Source organism: Zootoca vivipara, chromosome 10, assembly GCF_963506605.1.
Source record: "Zootoca vivipara chromosome 10, rZooViv1.1, whole genome shotgun sequence".
Lineage (NCBI taxonomy): Eukaryota > Metazoa > Chordata > Lepidosauria > Squamata > Lacertidae > Zootoca > Zootoca vivipara.
Window position 1 is genome coordinate 69,462,559 of NC_083285.1, and position 22,127 is coordinate 69,484,685.

The 22,127-nt window shown below is 47.0% G+C and overlaps 1 protein-coding gene across 1 annotated transcript; it reads right to left on the reverse strand.

The window, feature by feature from the left end:
- Positions 1–10,824: 10,824 nt before the first annotated feature.
- On the reverse strand, positions 10,825–19,046 carry LOC118078815 (zinc finger protein 709-like). Its single transcript, XM_060279290.1, has 2 exons — positions 18,922–19,046; positions 10,825–18,052 (listed from the first exon to the last, which is right to left on the reverse strand). Exon 2 carries the CDS (start codon positions 17,922–17,924, stop codon positions 16,509–16,511), a length of 1,416 nt encoding a protein of 471 aa, XP_060135273.1. The 5' UTR covers positions 17,925–18,052; positions 18,922–19,046; the 3' UTR covers positions 10,825–16,508.
- Between the last annotated feature and the right edge of the window lie 3,081 nt (positions 19,047–22,127).

Genomic DNA, 22,127 nt, shown 5'->3' on the forward strand with positions numbered 1-22,127 from the left:
GTTGGATCCCACAAGGGCCATCCCACAAGGGCCATCCCACAAGGGCCATCCAGTCCAACCCCCTGCCTAGCAGGAAACACCATCAAAGCATTCTTGACATATGCCTGTCAAGCCTCTGCTTAAAGACCTCCAAAGAAGGAGACTCCACCACACTCCTTGGTAGCAAATTCCACTGCCGAACAGCTTTTACTGTCAGGAAGTTCTTCCTAATGTTTAGGTGGAATCTTCTTTCTTGTAGTTTGAATCCATTGCTCCGTGTCCGCTTCTCTGGAGCAGCAGAAACAATATTTCTCGCTCCTCCATATGACATCCTTTCATATATTTGAACATGGCTATCATATCACCCATTAACCTTCTCTTCTCCAGGCTAAACATACCCAGCTCCCTAAGCCGTTCCTCATAAGGCATCGTTTCCAGGCCTTTGACCATTTTGCTTGCCCTCTTCTGGACACGTTCCAGCTTGTCAATATCCTTCTCGAACTGTGGTGCCCAGAAATGAACACAGTACTCCAGGTGAGGCCTGACCAGAGCAGAATACAGTGGTACTATTAATTCCCTTGATCTAGATGCTATACTCCTATTGATGCAGCCCAGAATTGCATTGGCTTTTTTAGCTGCTGCATCACACTGCTGACTCATGTCAAGTCTGTGGTCTACCAAGACTCCTAGGTCCTTTTCACATGTACTGCTCTCAAGCCAGGTGTCACCCATCCTGTATTTGTGCCTTTCATTTTTTTTGCCCAAATGTAGTACCTTACATTTCTCCTTGTTAAAATTCATTTTGTTTGCTTTGGCCCAGTTGTCTAATCTGTTAAGGTCATTTTGAAGTGTGATCCTGTCCTCTGGGGTATTAGCCACCCCTCCCAATTTGGTGTCATCTGCAAACTTGCTCAGGATGCCCTCAAGCCCATCATCCAAGTCATTGATAAAGATGTTGAATAAGACTGGGCCCAAGACAGAACCCTGTGGCACCCCACTAGTCACTACTCTCCAGGATGAAGAGGAGCCATTGATGAGCACCCTTTGGGTTCGGTCAGGCATCCTCCAGCTCCATGCCTGGAGTTGTTCCGCAATCACTCAGCACAGTATCCTTGAAGGAGCGTCTCCACTCCCATCGTTCAGCCCGGATACCGAGGTCCAGCTCCAAGGGCCCTCTGGTGGTTCCCTCTCTGCGAGAAGCCAAGTTACAGGGAACCAGGCAGAAGGCCTTCTTGGTGGTGGCTCCCACCCTGTGGAACGTCCTCCCATCAGATGTCAAAGAAATAGACAACTATCTGACTTTTAGAAGACTATTGAAGGCAGCCCTCTTTAGGGAAGTTTTTAATGCCTGATGTTTTATTGTATTTTAATACAACCCCCAGGATGGGCGGGGTATAAATAATAAATACTGTAATAAAGGTTGTGCATGTGAGAATTTCTAGTCTGGAAAAAATGCAAGTAAGAGGTAACTGGATATAAATTTATAAAACTATGAATGGTAAGAGAAAGTAGATAGAGAACAGCTTTTCTGCCTCTTTCCTAAAACTAGAACGCCTGGTATACAACGAAACCGAATGTTGGAATTTAGGTGGGAATGTTTTAAAAGTTCTTGCAACCCTGCTTCACCTGCTCAGTCTTGGCTCGAACCTGTTGCGCAATAAACCTTGCTATTTTGCTCCTTCCTTTATTCCGACCGCGGGCTCTTGCCTGACCAGCTGGGTGGCTGAGCAGCCTTGCACCCAGATTTTTCTATAACAGGCTGTATTTTACCTGGATGTCTCGTGTGTGTGTGTGTGTGTGTGTGTGTGTGTGTGTGTGTGTGTGTGTGTGTGCAAAAGCCAAAGCCCCATTTCCCCCATAACACAGGAGTCACAGAATCCAAGCCTCTGCACCAGGGGTCAGCAACCTTTATCAGCAGGGGGCTGGTCCACTGTCCCTCAGACCTTGGGGGGGGGACTGTTTTTTTTGGGGGTGGATGAACAAATTCCTATACCCCACAAATAACCCAGAGATGCATTTTTAATAAAAGGACACATTCTACTCATGTAAAAACACACTGATTCCCGGACCGTCTGCGGGCCAGATTGAGAAGGTGATTGGGCCGCATCCGGCCCCCGGGGCCTTAGGTTGCCTACCCCGCTCTGGGAAGAGGGTAAAACGCGGATCTACACGGATCCTCATGGATCCTCCACTTTTTAAAAACAAACCCAGTGTCCAATCACATCTGGAAGACACGACTACAGACTGGACTATAAAACCGTGGATCCAAAACTTTGCTGCCCTGCAGCGCCACAAAAACTTGGTTCCAAGGCACGGATCCTCATGAATTCATGTGATTTTTATATAGAAACAAAATAAAACCACCATGATACTCTAGACCACGTCTTTGTCTGTAGGCACCACCAAAAAAAGCACGCATCCACTGTTTCGTGGGGCCGCAATGGCGCCAAAACGTGGTTTTGAAGCATGGATCCTCATGGAACTTCACGCTTTTTGCATTGGGCCACCCATAACTCACCCTCAAATCACACACCATGGCCAGGGGTACAGCCTGCACCACAAAAATCAAGGATCCACAGCTTCCTGGCAATACCGTGGCCCAAAAACGTGGTTTTGAAGCACGGATCCTCACGGATCTTCGCCTTTTTGCATGGGGCCACCCCTAATTCACCCTCAAATCACACACCATGGCCAGGCGCACAGCCTGCACCACAAAAAACAAGGATCCACAGCTTCCTGGGGACACCGTGGCCCAAAAACGTGCTGCTCTTTTGAGCAAAACCAAGCACAAAAAAGCCTTGCAATACCTTAAGAAGTAACTTATGGAGAGTTTTGTACAGCTGTTCTTTGCTGGGTACAAAAGACTCTTTTATCCTGTTGTCAGTCGGCTCATCCAATGGTCCTTTGTAGCCTGCAGTTGCTGATAAGGCTTTAGATCACAGGCGTCAAACACAAGGCCCGGGGGCCAAATCCGGCCCGCCAGACCTCGTCATGTGGCCCGCCGAGCGCCCCAGCCAGCGGGACCCACCAGCGGGACCTTGCTGCTGAAGCGCCGCGCCGACAAAGCACCGACAAACAGCTGGGGCCGGGGGGGGGGTAGAAAGGCGGCCGGAGCGGCGCTGCGTGGAGTGCCCCGAGCCACAGCAGGAGAAGGAGGAGGCAGCTTGCAGGGTCAGCGCCCGGCAGCGCCGCACGGAGAGTCCCTAGCCTCTGCGACGCAGCAGTGCTCTGTAGCACTTTGAATCCTCCTCCTCCTGCCACGGCTCGGAGCCTGGAAACGGCTGCTGCTGCTGCTGCTGCTGCTGCTGAAGCACAGACAAAGCACCCAGCAGCACCCCGTGGAGGAGGAGGATTCAAAGTGCTACAGAGCACTGCTGCATCCCAGAGGCTCGGGACTCTCCGCATGGCGCTGCCGGGCACCGACCCGCCAAGCCACCTCCTCCTCCTCCTCTTGCCTCACCTCCTCCTCCTCCTCTTGCCTCACCTCCTCCTCCTCCTGCCACGGCTCAGCCTCATGAACGTGAGCTCAGCAGCGGCTCAGCCTCACGAACGTGCAACTCTGAGGCTTTACGCACTTCTCCTAAAATGGACACCCGCTGCCTCACGCTGCACGGGAAATGCTTTTTGCCCCTGGGTCCCTTTGCGCTCTTTTCTGGCGCTGAATCAAGGCGGCGACCCCCCCTCCCTTTCTTTCTTCTTCTCTCTCGTTCTTATTCTTTCTTTCCCTCTCCTTCCTTCCTTCTTTATCTCTGTCTTCTCTCCCTCTTTCTTTTTCTTTCCTTCTTTATTCCTTCTTTCCTACTCTTCTTTCTCTCACCTCTTTCCTTCCTCTCTCCCCCCTGCTCCCTCTTTTCTTCCTTCCTTCCTTCCTTCCTTCCTTCCTTCCTTCCTTCCTTCCTTCCTTCCTTCCTTCCTTCCTTCCCATCTTTCTTCCTCTCCCTCATTCTTATTCTTTCTTTCCCTCTACTTCCTTCCTTCTTTCTCCCTTTCCGTCTTCTCTCCCTCTTTCTTTTTCTTTCCTTCTTCATTCCCTTCCTTATTTCCTACTCTTCTTTCTCTCCCCTCTTTCCTTCCTTCCTCTCTCCCTCCCACTCCCTCTTTTCTTCCTTCCTTCCTTCCTCCCCCCTCCCTCTCCCTCTCCTCAGAAACATAGGATGCTGCTTTATACTTCTGGCCCTTAAACCCTGGAACCAGGAGAGCAGCTCCAGTGAGTCAACCTCAGCCAGTCCCTTTGGTGAAGGGTGGTGGCTCACTGGCAGAACATCTGTCCTGCATGCAGAAGGACCCCAGCATCTCCAGGTACTAGTAGCTCTGCAAAGGTCCTGCATGAAACCCTAGCGAGCCTCCACCACCCAGTGCAGTTACCAAAAATCATTTTTCAATAAATTGTACAATAATTGTACATTTGAATATCTACTTGCCATTATTCTGACTATGTTTCTGCTTTCAGAGCTAGTTATTACATACATTATTACAAAAAAAACAGTAATAATTGAATGCAGTGACAATAATTTATGATAATAAAGAGTGGACACATAGTCCTACAGATACAACCGGCCCTTTGAGGGTGACAAAACTGCTGATGCGGCCCCCGATGAATTTGAGTTTGACACCCCTGCTTTAGATTATGATGTTTTACTGTCCTGTTTTGCTGTTTTATAGTTAGGTTTGTTGGTTTTTGATTTTGGTGCTCTGCATTTTCATTTGTAAGAATCTTCCAGCTTGAATTTCTTACAGAAAGGCAGGCCCTATAGATGGATAAATGCACATTATAACTCGTCAGGACACCTCTACCTATTGTTATGAGAATTTTAAGGTCTTAGATATATAATAAATGTTCATCAATGTACCAAGCAAACACGTACATAAAGACCAGGCAGCAGACAGTCCTGAAACCATTTTGACTCCCAAGCTGACCAAGTTTTTCTCTGCAAGGAGGGAGGAGGTGAAAGAAACCTTCCCATTGTCTCAAGAATTAAGTAATTGCCATCTCAAAGGAATGGCCAGACTACCAGAAAAGGCAATCAGATAAGGCATTATCAGATAACTTGGCAGACAGGAAAAATAGCAACATTCAAATTTCTGTTATAGACCACCTTTTCTGTGATGTAGGTATGATGTATGGAGGGGTGGTCTTGAGCTCCAGGGCAGGAAATTTCAAAATGTCTATATAAGGGCAGGCACACCCTTGTTCTGGGTCCTCCTCCTCTCTCCTGCATGTGAGGGGAGCACCCTGTTGCAACAGCTTTCATAAAGATCAGGCTTACTAGCTGCTTTGCTTCTCGATATTCTCTGGTTGGCCTCTGTTATTTTCTCCTACCGATGGAGAACCTACAAAGGACTCTATAAGGGCTCTTGTGTACCCCATAAGGGAATGAGGGCAGATTTTGTTTCAACACTATCTCTCTTTGAAGATGCTAAGATGGATGTTCTGTGGAAGCAGAGGCGTCTTTCCCATAGGGTCTAGTGGCTCGTTGCGCCAGGGCGCCGGTCTCTCAGGGGCGCTGCGGGGGGCGCAACCAGCCACTAAGCCCTATGGCTCCTCCTCCTCCGCCTCTCCCTTGGCTGCAAGGAATCAGCGGGCTGTCGTCAGGCAGCGGAGGAGGAGGCTAATAGCCGCGGAGCAACGGCCTCCCTCATTAAACGGGGTGGCAGTCGAGGAAGGCGCACACAGCGCTGAGCAAATGCACGCCGGCCACAGGAAGGGAACACAGTAGTGCAAAGGGACAAAGGGCCCCCGGGAGCAGGGCGAGGAAGGGCTGGTGTGTGGGAGGGGCGTGGGAAGCCTCGCTGCCAGCCTCCCCGACGGGGCTTCCCCCCTGCCGTCGCCCCTGAACAGCCCCATCCAAACCAGGCTTCCTCGGAAGGAAGTCCGGATTGTCCTCCCTCATTAAACGGGGCGGCAGGCGAGGAAGGCGCACACAGCGCTCAGGAAGGGAACACGGCCTTGCAAGGCGCTGGGGGTGGGGGCATGGGCGTGCCCAGCGCGGGGCAGGGGGTAGCTGCCCCCCCAGAAGCAGGGCCGGCGGGGCTGGTGGGCAGAGGCGGAGGCGGAGCACAGCCCGGCGGAGCGCGAGTTTGGCGTTCCCGCCTGCCGCGCTGTGCCCTCCAGCTTCCCGAGAGGTGGCCAAGCTCCACGCTACAACCTGCCCTCGGCCTCCGTCCAACGCATGGTTTCCCCGCGGCCGCCAGGTACGCCACCGACGCTGCCAGCAAAGACATTTCTTTCCCCCAGGCTTTTCAGTCTGAACGGTGGCATTGTGGCTGCGTTTAGTGGGATGGGATCTGCAAGTCATGGCCCTTTATACGTCCCTCGAGTTGTTTTTAGACTTTTATTGGGTGTTCTTCATTAGTTTTAATGTAAGTCATTTGGGGTCACTCTGTAAGAAAAGCAACTAACGAATATAATACATAAGTGGACATTCTATGATATTCTTTTCCCCCTTCTGATTGTAGTTAACATAATATTTGAGTTCTTTATTTTGTTCTAATATGAGCCCCTGGGACAGTTCAGTTGGTAGAGTTATGAGACTTAATCTCAGGGCCATTGTCCTGATAGGGTAGTTAAATTACAGTATTGCTTTAATGTCCCTGTTGCTTTGCCCTGCTTGCATTTGTTTAAAAAAATCAACTTAAAAAAAATTCTTTGTAAGATCAACTTTATTTTTCCTTACATATGTATATTTTTGAAATTCTTTTTATTTGGTTTTACGAATACAATGTTATAAACAAAGAATCAAAAAGTAGTGTACATCCATATAAAGAGATTCCTCCAAATCTCAGGACTTCCCCCCACCTCCATGGGGTCCCATTTTAAAAATCAAATACTGAATAATAATAATAATAATACTAATACTAATAATAATAATAATAATAATAATTTATACCCCACCAATCTGACTGGGTTTCCCCAGCCACTCTGGGCAGCTTCCAACAAAATATTAAAATACAGAAATCCATCAAACATTAAAAGCTTCCCTAAACAGGGCTGCCTTCAGATATCTTCTAAAAGTCTGGTAGCTGTTTTTCTCTTTGGCATCTGATGGGAGGGCGTTCCACAGGGAGGGCGCCACTACCGAGAAGGCCCTCTGCCTGGTTCCCTGCAACTTGGCTTCTCGCAACGAGGGAACCGCCAGAAGGCCCTCGGCGCTGGACCTCAGTGTCCGGGCAGAACGATGGGGGTGGAGACGCTCCTTCAGGTATACTGGGCTGAGGCCGTTTAGGGCTTTAAAGGTCAGCACCAACACTTTGAATTGTGCTCGGAAACGTACTGGGAGCCCATGTAGTGAGCCCTTCTGCCTTGTGTGCAGAAGGGTTCAAGCCCCATTGTCTCCATATGGGATTGTAGAGGTGAAAGGGGTCCCGGGGGCCATCTAGTCCAACCCCCTGTAGTGCAGGGATCTGAGCTAAAGAATTGGTCCAACCTCTCCTTAAAAACCTCCCGTGAAGGAGAGCCTGCCTTTCTTCCCCAGGTAAAAGGGAGGGCTTTGTGAATGTTGCTCTGTTTGCAGACAACCTGAAGAATGTGGTGTTGTGGAAGAGGGCGGATCCTGCCTTCGCTCCTGCCAAAGGCCTCCTGGGAGAGCAAATTCGCTGGTTGCCACTGCCAGATTCTTGAAGAAAGCTAGCAGTTACATTGCACATTTTTTGGGGGGGAGAGCTTTCTTTTGGTGTGCTTTGCATTGAGACTTGCGTTTCCAGCTCAGCCACGGGAGCTGGGGCTGGAAGGCCAGCTGTGTGTGTTTGTGGGGGGGCGGGGAACCCCCCCCCAGGCAACAACAGGCTCCCAGCTCTGAGAATGTCTTTTTCTTTAATATTTAAAAAGAGCTTTATTGATATACTTAATGAAAGTTACAAAGACAAATAATAAAAAAATACAAAGGAGAGAAAAAAGAAATTTTAACAAGACATATATAAAAAAATACATAGAGAACAAAAAAAAACCCAACCTACATAAAACGTATATACAAAACAGCTTTAAAAAAATACTTCCAATTAATTGAACATCACTTTCCTTTATCAATTTTTATCTAATCCTACTTTATCTTATCTTACTTAATTTCTTATAGATTTCCTTATTTACCTAATATCAACACACACACACACACACACACACACACACACACACCATATATCCCTATAATCTCTTCATTAAGAAATTTCTATATTTTCTGTATACATTTCAATCGAAGCATATCACTAAATTTGTATTTAATTCTCTTTTGATTAAATAATTTTCTACATATTTCCATTCTGCTTTACATTTTTGTTTTGATATATTTCTAATCGCTGCTGTCATCTTGGCCAAATTCATAAATCCCACTAATTTTACTTGCCATTCATGTATCGTTGGTACTTTCTCCCCTTTCCAGTTTTTTGCTATAAGAAGACGAGCCGCTGCATAGGCATATAATAATATATTTCTCCTGTCTTTGGGAACATTATCCGAAACCATACTTAACAAGAATATCTCTGCTTTCTTCTCCTGAGTATGTCTATGTATTTTATTGCCTCTATCTCGGCCAAGAGGGGCTGAGGCTGTGAGGAAAGAGTTGTTTCCTCACTTTGTGTTTTGCTTGATGGCTGGTGTCTGGCTGAGGGCCGGAGGCTGCCGAGATCAGGCTCTCTCTCCCCTTGGCACAACTGCGAGTTCTCTGCCCATGACTGGGGGGCTGTGCAACTGGGGGGGGCATTTATTTACGAGTCTTTTTTTTCTATAGGCTTTCTCACTGTGGGCCTTGCTGGCAGAAGGCCACCAGTCTTTTCAAAAGGCTTTTCCTCACCTATTATTTTATCTGCTACATATTGGAAGGGCAGGGAGTCCCTCTTGTGTAACAACTCAAGCAGGAGGGCATAATGGGGGGGTCACACTCACAGGAGGAATGGACTCCATTACAAGGCAAGGTGAATAATTTTTGCAAATTCAAATGCAAATACAGTGGAGGGATGAACCCCAAACGATTCTGCTTTTTCTAAGTTTCAGCAATTCTGTGCATGGCATAGTACACGATGAGCACATACGCTGCTTGTTTACTGACAGGGGTGGAGAATTTTGTTCAGAGCAATTTGAGAATTTCCTTTCTGAACAGGGCATAGAGCATATGACTGCCATGCCCAGGTCTCTGTGGCAGAACGGTTTGTGTGAAAGAGTGAATCAAACCTTGCGACAAGGTATAAGGACTCTGTTGCACAATTCTAGCCTACCCAATCCCTTTTGGGCTGAAGCCTTAAGCTGTTTTTCATACCTGTACAACCAAAGGTACTCGCCAGGCATTGACTGTACCCCATATGAGATGCTTTACAAGAAGAAATCTTATGTGAAACATTAAAAAAAATCGGTTCAGAGGTATGGGTGCATACTCTGCAGAACAATAAGTTAAGTAAATGTGGCCAAAATGGCATATTTCTAGGCTAGGTATTAATGACTGACAAAACCACCGAAGCGATACTCATAAGAATTTGCTAAAGCAGCTTTTACTGATGTAGCTGCTACTAGCAACTCAAGATTCGGTTTTTGAACCAACCAGATTCAAGGAGGTTCAAAAATTTTCTGCAAAGGATGCCGAACCCTGGCTAAACGCCATGAAAGCCGAGTTAAATTCCCTGAAGCAGAATGACACATGGGAATTGGTTCCAGCAGAACCAGGCATGAAGTTTGTTGATAGTAGGTGGATTTTCAAGACGAAAACTGATCAGAGTGGTAAAATAGTCAGGTACAAAGCCAGGCTAGTGGCACGTGGATTTCTCAAATACCTGATCAGGATTATCATGAAACATACTCACCAACAGTGACATTTGAAAGTGTTAGACGGTTGATGAAAATTGCTGTTGAGGAAGGTATGACTATTAGTCATCATGATGTCAATGCAGCATTTTTATACGGCATTCTCAATGAAAATATTCACATGTTGCCACCAGATGGAGTGCAGATAAAACAGGGAATGGTCTGTAAACTGAAAAAATCCCTGTATGGCTTGAAACAAGGCGCTCAATGCTGGCATACCAAGCTGACAGAAGTGCTGTTCTCCTTAGGTTTTTGTAGAAGTATCTTGAAGAAGGAAGTAGAAAAAACCTATCGGCTCACAAGCTATGTCCAGTCGCGTTAACGCCCAGCGCGCTCCGTGGCGTTTCTGCTTTCAAAGGTCTCAAAAACCTTTCTTCTCAGTCCAAATCAGCAGAGTGTGTTTGGCAGCTTGAAAGCTTCAGCTTACGTGTCTGAAAATAACGAAGAGCACTCTGTTCTCATTAAAACACAGTTGTTTACTTAAGGTAAACTCCCCAGCCGAGAGATGCTTCCTCTCGGCTGGAAGAGCAACGACACACGCAGTACAGACAAGGACGGACGTTTCAGGTTACAGAGAATTACAACAGCAACCGAGCACATCGCATTCCTGAACAGAGACGTCATTGGCCTGCGACTGCAGGGTGAACGCTGGGCTGGCTATCTCCCACAGCTCAGAGTTTTCAACAAGGGAAGGCTGATTCTTGCGTTTTTGTGAAAGAGTGTAAACAGCACAAGCTCTACTGCTTGTGCTTTGTAGACGATATCTTGTTTTTATGGGAAAATGAATATATATAGAAAACACCCTCACAAAGCTCCACAAACACTTTGATATGGAAGATCTCAGAGAAGTCAGCAATTATCTCTCTCTAGAGGTAGCGAGGAATACACAGGGTGATGTTTTACTACATCAGTCGCGTAAAATCAATGATGTAATTGAAAAGTTGAACCTGAGTGATGCCAATGCTGTAGACACCACCATGGTTACAGGTTACCAACATGACGATATTGCTGATGTGTTTCCTGATACCACGTTCTTCAGAAGTGTATTAGGTAAACTCAGTTTTATCGCAAGGTGTACTAGATCAGACATTGCTGTTAGTGTGAATCTGCTCAGCAGATATGCAAATCATCCCACAATTCAAGACAGGAAGGCACTGAAACGCATAGCGAGATATTTAAAGGGCACTATGCATTACAGATTAAGGCTTACAAGCCAAAAATCTGGAGGTCTTGAAACTTACGCCGATGCCAGTTTTGGGAGTGATGCAACTGATAGCAAAAGAACTTCAGGTGTGTGCTATCTGTATAATCAATGTCTATTTGATTGGTCTTGTAGAAAGCAGGCAACGGTAAGCATAAGTTCATGCGAAGCGGAACTTAACACTTTGACTCTTTCCCTTATGGACATAGAGTTGTTATTACAGCTGTGTGAAGATGTAAAAGTGAAGGTTACCTGTCCTGTTCAAGTCTATCAGGACAATAAAGCTTGCATAGCTTTACGCCACTCTGAAGGGTGCAAACAGAGGACAAAGTACCTACAAATTAAGCTTCATCATGCAAGAGAATGCATCCCAAGAAGAATTGTAAAAGCGTCCTACATGCCAGGGAAAGAAATTCCTGCGGATGTACTGACTAAAGTTGTTAACAGAGAACAACTGAGTGCATATGTACATAAATTGCAAATGTATAAGATTCTGCAATGGTTGGTATGAAAAGGGGGAGGTTGTTGGCATTTTCACCCCTCCCATTGCAAGAATCGCCTGATCTTTTTTTTTTTACTTTCATGTTATGAGAAAGGAGGGGGCAGAAGCTGCTCTTCAGTTCTTCTGTCTCTGGAACAAAAATGTTTTCGTTTTCATCTGTGTAGAGAAAAGATGGTTGTATGAGAGCTGCTCCTCTCATGCATGTCTGTAGTGATTTGTAAATTAGGTATGCTTCAAAACCTCCACAGCTTTGCTTCTGTTTTACTCTGCTGAGCTTTGGTGCTCACAATGAGCAGATGTGAGTCCACTGCACCAGGACCTGTTCTCCAGGAATGCTGTGTCTATGTTCCTGTGATCAGAAGGTCGGTGAAGGTGCTCCAGTCACCAGGCCCATGCACACGCTTAAGATGTGGGCTGGAAAGCGTACTAACACACACACCCCTTTCACCCTGCCAGTCCATGACAGCAACAACAGGAAAATAAGTAGGATAACAATGCACTGTGGTCCTCTGGCAGGAAGAGTAATAACATCTGGGACTATGGAAAAATACTATCTTCCCCAAATCCCAGAATAAGCAGTAGCTCTGGGGCTGCCCCATGGGGTTCATGAGTGAAGACAGACCCACCAGGAGACTCCTTCCCCCTCTTGCAATTAGGCTTGTGGGGGGGGGGATCTCCCATTAAATTGCAGCATTTTAAGTTTTCTTCAGAACGCGCAGGGGGCAGAGATGAAGTTCTGGTGAATAAGTACCGGTAGTGTTTGGAGATCATGCAGTGGTGGAGGTGACAGAGTTTGGTGCAAAAACTGGTCACACACAAATGCACCCATCTTGCTTGCACACATGCTTACACACACACACACACACACACACACACACACACACACACACACACCTTGCATGCTTGAGTACAGAAACTCCAGGGCATAAACTAAACATCAGCGGGGAAGGGGCCAAGTGTAGAGCAATTCCCATGCAGAGGTCAAAAACACACACACAGGCAGCAGGACTTCTTCAGTAATAGTTTATTGAGGTTTCAAAGCATACAGTTCTCATTGGGTCCCCGGTGAGGAACAAAACTTAGCTCCTGAGAGCAAATCCAGTTTCAGAAGTAAAAAAATACACCACACAGGATAACTAAGTCAGGCACACACACCAGCAGAAGGGAGCAAGGGAGGAGAGAGGCTGGAATGACAAACTGCAATGGAGGTGTGTTTTTCGCTTCCTGTCGTCTGGGAGGGAAGTCAGCAACTCAGCATCTGCAGGGGCTTCACGAAGCAAAGTTTTCTGCCGGCTGCTTCCAGGCACATCCCAGAAACACACACTGTGATTCACGGTTTATTGCCATATCAATTGTTTTTCAAAGGTTATCGCGATGTGGTCTAGAAACTGGTATTGGACGAGATATTAATATATGGGCCAGCCCTAATCCTCACTCACCACCAGCAATCCAGATTCCCCCTCTCTATCAAAAGGTATCTTACATCTAAAATTATACTCCCTATTGTGAGACATTGCCTTCAATATTTCATTGCTGTTCAGTTTTACATGTAAAGACAATAACTTCAAATAATGCACGTCATACATTTATGACTGATTTCCTGCCTAGTTCATTGCGGTAAAGAAAAGAGTGGACTCTGACAGGAAGACGTTCTGCACTCCACACATCTAAATGGGTTCTCCCCTGTGAGACTCGCTAGATGTTCCTTAAACACTCCATTATACAGGTGAAACTTGGAAAATTAGAATATTGTTGAAAAGTGCATTTATTTCAGTAATGCAACTTATTATTTTTTATTTTTCTTTTAATTTAGACTCCCTAGATGTTCCTTAAACACTCCATTAACACTGGTGAGAGCCAGTGTGGTGTAGTTGTTGAGAGTGGTAGACTTGTAATCTGGGAAACCGGGTTCGCGTCTCCGCTCCTCCACATGCAGCTGCTGCGTGACCTTCGGCTAGTCACACTTCTCTGAAGTCTCTCAGCCCCACTCACCTCACAGAGTGTTTGTTGTGGGGGAGGAAGGGAAAGGAGATTGTTAGCCGCTTTGAGACTCCTTCGGGTAGTGATAAAGCGGGATATCAAATCCAAACTCTTCTTCATTGTAACTACGTAAAGCACTTTCTGCAATCTTTCCATTTAAACTGCTTCTCTTTGAATTTGTTGATAGGTTTGTAGGGTTTCAACTCTTAAAGTTCTTACTGTCCATGAGTCTGTTGATGTAGAACTTCCACTACGGCTGGACCTCTATCTACTTTCCTGACATTTATATGGTTTGTCTCCTGTGTAAGTTTGTTGACGTAAATTAAGGGATCCACTCTGACTGAAGCTCTTTCCACACTCCATGCATTTAAAAGGTTTCTCCCCTGTGTGAGTTTTGATGGTTGGGAGTTTGTTAAAAGCGAGATATTAAAAGCAAACTTCAGGCAATACAAATGAGACGGAAACATGGAAGGTGCCTAAAGAAGCCAGGGTGGCTATCTAAAGAATTTTTAACTGAGTTAAGATTTAAAAGGGATATGTACAAAAAAATGGAAAAAGGGGGAAATCACCAGAGAGGAATTCAAACATATAGCCAGCACGTGTAGAGACAAAGTCAGAAAAGCTAAAGCACAGAATGAACTCAGGCTTGCTAGAGAGGTTAAAAGCAACAAAAAGGGCTTTTATGGGTATGTCCGTAGCAAAAGGAAGAACAAGGAAACAGTGGGGTCACTTAGAGGAGAAGAGGGTGAAATGCAAACAGGGGGCAGAGAAAGGGCAGAACTCCTCAATGCCTTCTTTGCCTCAGTCTTCTCCAAAAAAGAAAACAATGCGCGACCTGAAGAATATGGAGCAGATGATTCAGCAGAGGAAACACAGCCCAGAATAAGTAAGGAGGTAGTACAAGAATACTTGGTTAGTTTAGATGTATTCAAGTCTCCAGGGCCAGGTGAACTACATCCAAGAGTATTAAAAGAACTGGCAGAGGTGATTTCAGAATCACTGGCAATAATCTTTGAAAATCCTTGGAGAACAGGCAAAGTTCCAGCAGACTGGAGGAGGGCAAATGTAGTCCCTATTTTCAAAAGGGGGAAAGGAGAGGACCCAAACAATTACGGCCCAGTCAGCCTGACATCAATACCAGGAAAGATTCTAGATCATTAAGCAAACGGTCTGTGAGCACCTGGAAAGGAATGCTGTGATCACTCAAAGTCAGTTTCTGAAAAATAAGTCATGTCAGACCAATCTGATCTCATTTTTTGACAGAATTACAAACCTGGTAGATGAAGGGAACGCTGCGGATGTAGCCTATCTTGATTTCAGCAAAGCCTTTGACAAGGTGCCCCATGATATTCTTGTAAAGAAGCTGGTAAAATGCGGGCTAGACAATGCTACCTTCAGTGGATTTGTAACTGGCTGACTGACTGAACCCAAAGGGTGCTCATCAGTGGCTCCTCCTCATCCTGGAGAGTAGTGACTAGTGGGGTGCCACAGGGTTCTGTCTTGGGCCCAGTCTTATTCAACATCTTTATCAATGACTTGGATGATGGGCTTGAGGGCATCCTGAGCAAGTTTGCAGATGACACCAAATTGGGAGGGGTGGCTAATACCCCAGAGGACAGGATCACACTTCAAAACGGATTAGATAACTGGGCCAAAGCAAACAAGATGAATTTTAACAGGGAGAAATGTAAAGTACTACACTTGGGCAAAAAATAATAATGAAAGGCACAAATACAGGATTGGTGACACCTGGCTTGAGAGCAGTACATGTGAAAAGGATCTAGGAGTCTTGGTAGACCACAAACTTGACATGAGTCAACAGTGTGATGCAGCAGCTAAAAAAGCCAATGCAATTCTGGGCTGCATCAATAGAAGTGTAGCATCTAAATCATACCACTCTATTCCGCTCTGGTCAGATCTCACCTGGAGTACTGTGTCCAGTTCTGGACACCACAGTTCAAGAAGGATACTGACAAGCTGGAACATGTCCAGAAGAGGGCAACCAAAATGGTCAAAGGCCTGGAAACAATGCCTTATGAGGAACGGCTTAGGGAGCTGGGTATGTTTAGCCTGGAGAAGAGAATGTTAAGGGGTGATATGATAGCCATGTTCAAATATATAAAAGGGTGTCATATAGAGGAGGGAGAAAGGTGGTTTTCTGCTGCTCCAAAGAAGCGGACACGGAGCAATGGATTCAAACTACAAGAAAAAAGATTCCACCTAAACATTAGGAAGAACTTCCTGACAATGGAATTTGCTACCAAGGAGTGTGGTGGAGTCTCCTTCTTTGGAGGTCTTTAAGCAGAGGCTTGACAGGCATATGTCAAGAATGCTTTGATGGTGTTTCCTGCTCGGCAGGGGGTTGGACTGGATGGCCCTTGTGGTCTCTTCCAACTCTATGATTCTATTAGTTCGTTGATGTATTCTAAGGTTTCCATTATCACTAAAACTCTTTCCGCACTCCATACATTTATATGGTTTCTCTTCCGTGTGAGTCCGTTCATGCCTTCTAAGGGTTGCATTGAAACTGAAGCTCTTTCCGCACTCCATAAATTTATATGGTTTTTCACCTGTGTGAGTCCGCTGGTGTAATTTAAGGTCTCTATTCCGACTAAAACACTTTCCGCACTCCATAAATTTATATGGTTTCTCACCTGTGTGAGTCTGTATATGAATATTGAGTTGTCCACTCCTACTGAAGTTCTTCACGGAGCAATGGATTCAAACTTCAAGAAAGAAGATTCCACCTAAACATTAGGAAGAACTTCCTGACAGTAAGAGCTGTTCGGCAGTGGAATTTGCTACCAAGGATTGTGGTGGAGTCTCCTTCTTTGGAGGTCTTTAAGCAGAGGCTTGACAGGCATATGTCAAGAATGCTTTGATGGTGTTTCCTGCTTGGCAGGGGATTGGACTGGATGGCCCTTGTGGTCTCTTCCAACTCTATGATTCTATGATTCTTTCCACACTCCATACATTTACCTTATATTCCGGCGTATAAGTCGACCCAGCGTATAAGACGACCCCCAACTTTTGAGAAGATTTTCCTGGGTTAAAAAGTAGTCTTATACGCAGGAATATACAATATATGGTTTTTCACCCGTGTGAATCCGCTGGTGTAATTTAAGGTCTCTATTCCAACTAAAGCTCTTTCCACAATCCATACATTTATATGGTTTTTCGCCTGTGTGAGTCCGTTGGTGTCTTCTAAGGTTTCCATTATCATTAAAACTCTTTCCGCACTCCATACATTTATATGGTTTCTCTTCCGTGTGAGTCCGTTCATGCCTTCTGAGGGTTGCATTGACACTGAAGCTCTTTCCGCACTCCATGCATTTAAATGGTTTCTCCCCTGTGTGAGTCTTTAGATGAAAATTGAGCTCTCCACTCGAAATGAAGCTCTTTCCACACTGCAGACATTTATATGCTTTTTCACCTGTGTGAGTCCATTGATGGCTTCTAAGGGATACATTGAAAGTGAAGTTCTTTCCACACTTCATGCATTTAAATGGTTTCTCCCCTGTGTGAACCCGTTGGTGTCTTCTAAAGTTTCCATTTTCACTAAAGCGCTTTCCACACTCCATACATTCATATGGTTTTTCACCTGTGTGAGTCCGCTGGTGTAATTTAAGGTCTCTATTCTGACTAAAACTCTTTCTGCACTCCATACATTTAAAAGGTTTCTCACCTGTGTGAGTCTGTAGATGAATATTGAGCTGTCCACTCGAAATGAAGCTCTTTCCACACTCCATACATTTATATGGTTTTTCTCCCGTGTGAGTTCGCTGGTGTAATTTAAGGTCTCTATTCTGACTAAAACTCTTTCCGCACTCCATACATTTATACGGTTTTTCACCCGTGTGAGTCCGTTGGTGTCTTCTAAGGGTTAGATTGCAACTGAAGCTCTTTCCGCACTCCATACATTTACATGGTTTCTCCCCTGTGTGAGTCCGCAGGTGTAATTTAAGGTCTCCATTCTGACTAAAACACTTTCCGCACTCCATACATTTATATGGTTTTTCACCTGTGTGAGTCCGCAGGTGTAATTTAAGGCTTGCATTCCGAATAAAACTCTTTCCGCACTCAATACATTTAAATGGTTTCTCCCCTGTGTGAGTCCACAGGTGTAATTTAAGGTCAGCATTCCGACTAAAACACTTTCCGCACTCAATACATTTAAATGGTTTCTCCCCTGTGTGAGTCCGCAGGTGTATTTTAAGGTCTCCATTCCGACTAAAGCTCTTTCCGCACTCCAAACATTTAAATGGTTTCTCCCCTGTGTGAGTCTGTAGATTAATATTGAGCTGTCCACTCTGATTGAAGCTCTTTCCAGACTCCTTGCATTGGAATCCTTTCTTGCCCATGTGAGTTCGCTGATGTGTTCTAAGTGTTCCACTATCAGTGAAACTCTTTCCACTCTCCATACCTTTAAATGGTTTCTTCTCTCTTTGAGATAGTTGATGTGAGCTATTTGTGCTCATTCAGTGAAGCATATTACACATTTCACACATTTTGATGTCTATTCCTAATGAAACGAAAGGTGCCCGGTCCCCCGAAATTCTGACTTGTCTTCTCCATCACTTTCCTCAGGGTGGGCTGAGAAGAAGTCCTGTTTGGGTTTCAAGGAAGAGAACACAGAAAATAGGGCACACCAAGCGCCATTAGCACCTTCTCTTATTTCAACGTCTCCTACATTCCCCCACCTCCTACACATGTTCCCAGCTTTTAGGAAATGAAGATGCAATGTCATCAAATGATAGCAATGCACCAGGAACCTTTCATAATCTTCAATCATCAGCTGCTCTCTGTCCATCAACAGGCCCTCTCTTTCTCTGGTTCATCATTCCTCCATCCACCCCGTTTCCACCTCTAGATCTTCATGAATCCCCTGCACAGTCCCATTGGCCTCAGGAGGTCCATGTGGACCATTCTGTGAGACCCAGGTCTACGTCTTTCCCAGCGACTGTGGTCTAGGTCAGTCAGAGAACTAGTGACAAGGCTTGGTGCTTGGGGTCAGCTGAATGGGTGCTCAGGGAAGCTCCTGTTCTTGGAGATGGACCTCCGTCTGCATGTCTCACACTGCATGGAGAATGCAGGAGAGAAGCTGAAGGAAAGCAGTTGGAGCCTGGGATTCCCAGGTGGAAACACCCTCCCCCATTGTTCTTTATAATGATGATGTGCTTCCTGATCTCGTGCCCATCTTCTGACGCTGGACTATCCTAATCTGGCACTGAAAAAGCTGGATATCAAAGGCAAATGGATAACTGTACTTAAGGGAAACTTCAACCTTGAACATGTAGTATTGATTCATTAATGGCCAGAAGTTGTGTTATTTCTGGGGACATGAATTTATTCCTGATCCATCTTAAATATCATAATTATAGAATGCCTTGGGGTGTTAGGGGAGCAGTAGTACCTTTGGTGGCCGACATGTTTTTTTTAGGGGGGAGGTGTTCCCACCCTGCACTCAGCGCTCACCTGTGGCTTCCAGAAGCTGCCAGCATGCAACAGAGGCCAGGATCCAAGCAACGGCTTCAACCGGCCGGCTAAACCAGGTGATAGCTCATGGGTCTCAAATCCTTGGTGGGTTGGGGAATTCTGCTGCAGGTGAAGGCAGGCCCTGGTGGACGGAGAGGATAAGAACAATAGTGAATCTCACAGTCAGGAAGGCAGATTCTGTCCATGTTGCAGAGGAAAGTGAAGGGAAGATGGGGCTTGTCAACGGAGAAAGGGTGCCCACCCAGAAGGAAAACCCTGATTCTAAACCTTTGCTGCCTCATGGGTTATCCTCAGGAGAAGAAAAGGCTCTGGAGGAGAACCTCTCTAAGACCGTTGGATGGTGTCCTGCACACCTCCTTCCAGCAACTCCTGCAGCCAAACTGGTGCCAAACATACTGCTCTGCTTTCCTTGGGACCATATCAGCCAGGCTGAGGAGAGGGTCTTGTTCTCTAGGCAGCCCAGGACCCCCAACCACACTGCCCAGGCTTCCATTGCTGCTAACACAGCAGTTTCGGATGGAGAGATGAGCTCAGCCCTGTGTATCAAAGTCTGTCCGATGTTGAATAAGGAAAACAGAAGTCCAATTTTCATCATACGTCAGGGGTCCCCAAACTACGGCCCGGGGGCCGGATGCGGCCCAATTGGCCTGCCAATCCGGCCCGCGACGACCCCCGCCGCCCGCCGTCGCTGCCCGCTCTTACGGCGCGCAGCGCGGCAGCGCTCTTCCGGGTCGGGGAAAAAGCGCCGAAAATCCTTTGTGCGCATGCGTATGGGCCTCTCCCGACCCGGAAGAGGTCATTTCTGGTGCACTTCCGGGTCGGGGGAGGCCCATACGCATGCGCACAATGGATTTTCGGCGCTTTTTCCACCCTGGAAGCGCGCCGCCGCGCCAGTAAGCGCCCGTGCGCATGCGCACAGGCGCGCACTCCCCCGCCCGCCGGCCCGCACAGGCGCGCACTCCCCCGCCCGCCGGCCCGCACAGGCGCGCGCTCCCCCGTCCTCCGGCCCGCCGCGTGATTGGCGTGGTGGGAACCGGCCCAAACGCCGGTAAGTCTGGGGACCCCTGTCATACGTCAAGTATTCCAAATATTTGTCTTTTGAAGGAAAGACCACCAAGTATCCTATGGCCCCTTCAAAGCTAATGAAAGTATTGTGCCTGGAACTTTTGTGGGCTGCAGGACCAGGAAAGCTTCTGCCACCATTATCCTTCCAACTGGGATTCAGGCCTCATCCTGGAACTGAAACTGTGGATGATTCCCAGCTCTTCCTCTCTTTTAAATTGGAACCAGTGAAGGCAGTGAATGCCTTGTGTGCATTTCCAGAGGTGGTTGGAGGATGGATGGCGGCTAACAGATTTAGGTTGAACCCTGACAAGACAGAAGTAACATTTTGGGGGGACAGAGGGCGGGCAGGTGTGGGACACTCCCTGGTTCTGATGGGTTAACTGTGCCCCTAAAGGACCAGGTACTCAGCCTGGGGGTCATTTTGGACTCACAGCTGTCCATGGAGACGCAGGTCAGTTCTGGGTCCAGGGCAGCTGTCTGGTACACAGGCTGAGACCCTACCAGCCTGCAGACTGCCCCCCCCCCGAGTGGTGCATGCTCTGGTTATCTCCTGCTCAGAGTATTGCCATATGCTCAACATGGGGCTACCTTTGAAGGTGACTCAAAAACTCCAAAGAATGTGGACCAAGGAGCAGCCGCCGGGACCACATATCACTGGTCCTAAAGGATCTTCCCTGGCTCTCAGCGCATTTCCGAGCACAATTCAAACTCTTGGTGCTGACCTTTAAAGTGTCACGGTTGCATTTTTCAGGCATAGAAAAGTATTGGTCTCATGTAGAGAGATGATTCCTAGTCTATTGGTTCAAGAAGGTTCTGGTAGTTTTGCTCTGTGATTCAAAGTTGTTGTATTCTCTAACTGGAACATTTTAGCTGATAAGGCAGTTTCCTTTCTGCTGAGAGCAGGTGGTGGGATAAGTGGTTATGAGGTTAAGAATAATAATATTAATAAATTTTAATTGATACCCCACCCTCCCTGGCCAGAAATGGTTTCAGGGCAGCTAACACCAATAAAACGTAATAGAAAAAGAAAGAAACAGTTAATTAAAATACGGGTTAAAATACAATTTAAAATGCAGCCTCATTTTAAAAGTAGCCCATAAATCAAAACCATAAGGGGGGGGGAACACAAGGGTCAGACAGAGCCCAAAGCAAAGGCCAGGCGGAACAGCTCCGTCTTGCAGGCCCTGTGGAAAGATGTCAAAACCCGCAGGGCCCTGGTCCCTTGTGACAGAGTGTTTCACCAAGTCGGGGCCAGTGCTGAAAAGGCCCTGTCCCTAGTTAAGACCAATCTAACCTCATTGAGGCTCAGGACCTCCAAAGTGTTGTTATTTGTGGACCTTAAGTTCCTCCGCAGGGCATACCAGGAAAGGCAGTCCGGTAGGTACAAGGATCCTAGGCCGCATAGGGCTCTAAAGGTCAAAACCACCACCTTAAACCTGACCCTGTACTCCACTGGTAAAGCACTGGATGAATGTGATTCCACGGCAAGGACCCCGTAAGGAGCCTCGCCACAGCATTCTGCACCCGCTGGAGTTTCTGGGCAGCCCCGCGTAGAGCGAGTTACAATAATCAAGCCTGTAGGTGACCGTCGCACGGATCACTGTGGCCAGATCAGGGTGAGAGAGGTAAGGGACCAACTGCTTGATACGGTGGGGATGGAAAAATGGCACCTTTGCTGTGGCTGTAACCTGCGCCTCCATGGAAAGGGAGGCGTTAAAGGTTACACCCAAACTCTTGACAGAAGGAGCTGGCACTAATTGAGCCCCGGCAAGAGATGGGAGATGGCCCCCCAACCCCATGTCGTCCCGACCCAGCCAGAGGACCTCTGTCTTCGAAGGATTTAGCTCAACCGTCTCCCACGCAGCCATCCAGCCGCTCCCGTTAACCCTTTCCTGGCCCGCCTTTCTCCATGCAGAGACCAGAGGGTCTCAGGGATCCCTGCGTGGGGGAAACGGGGCAAGGGGGGGTCCTCGTGGGACCCCCTGGGTGGGCGCCCCATTTCGGCCGCTGCCAAGGCTCCTAAGGGACGAAGGAAAGCCCCCTTCGCAGCACGCGTGCAGGGATCGACACCATGCCGACGGGAACCACGAATGGCGCTTTGGAGAGCTGGCGGGGGTCTC

Bases quoted from the DNA above. Each gene is read 5' to 3' on its own strand.
- LOC118078815 (XM_060279290.1), bottom strand. From the start codon at position 17,924: ATGAGCACAAATAGCTCACATCAACTATCTCAAAGAGAGAAGAAACCA.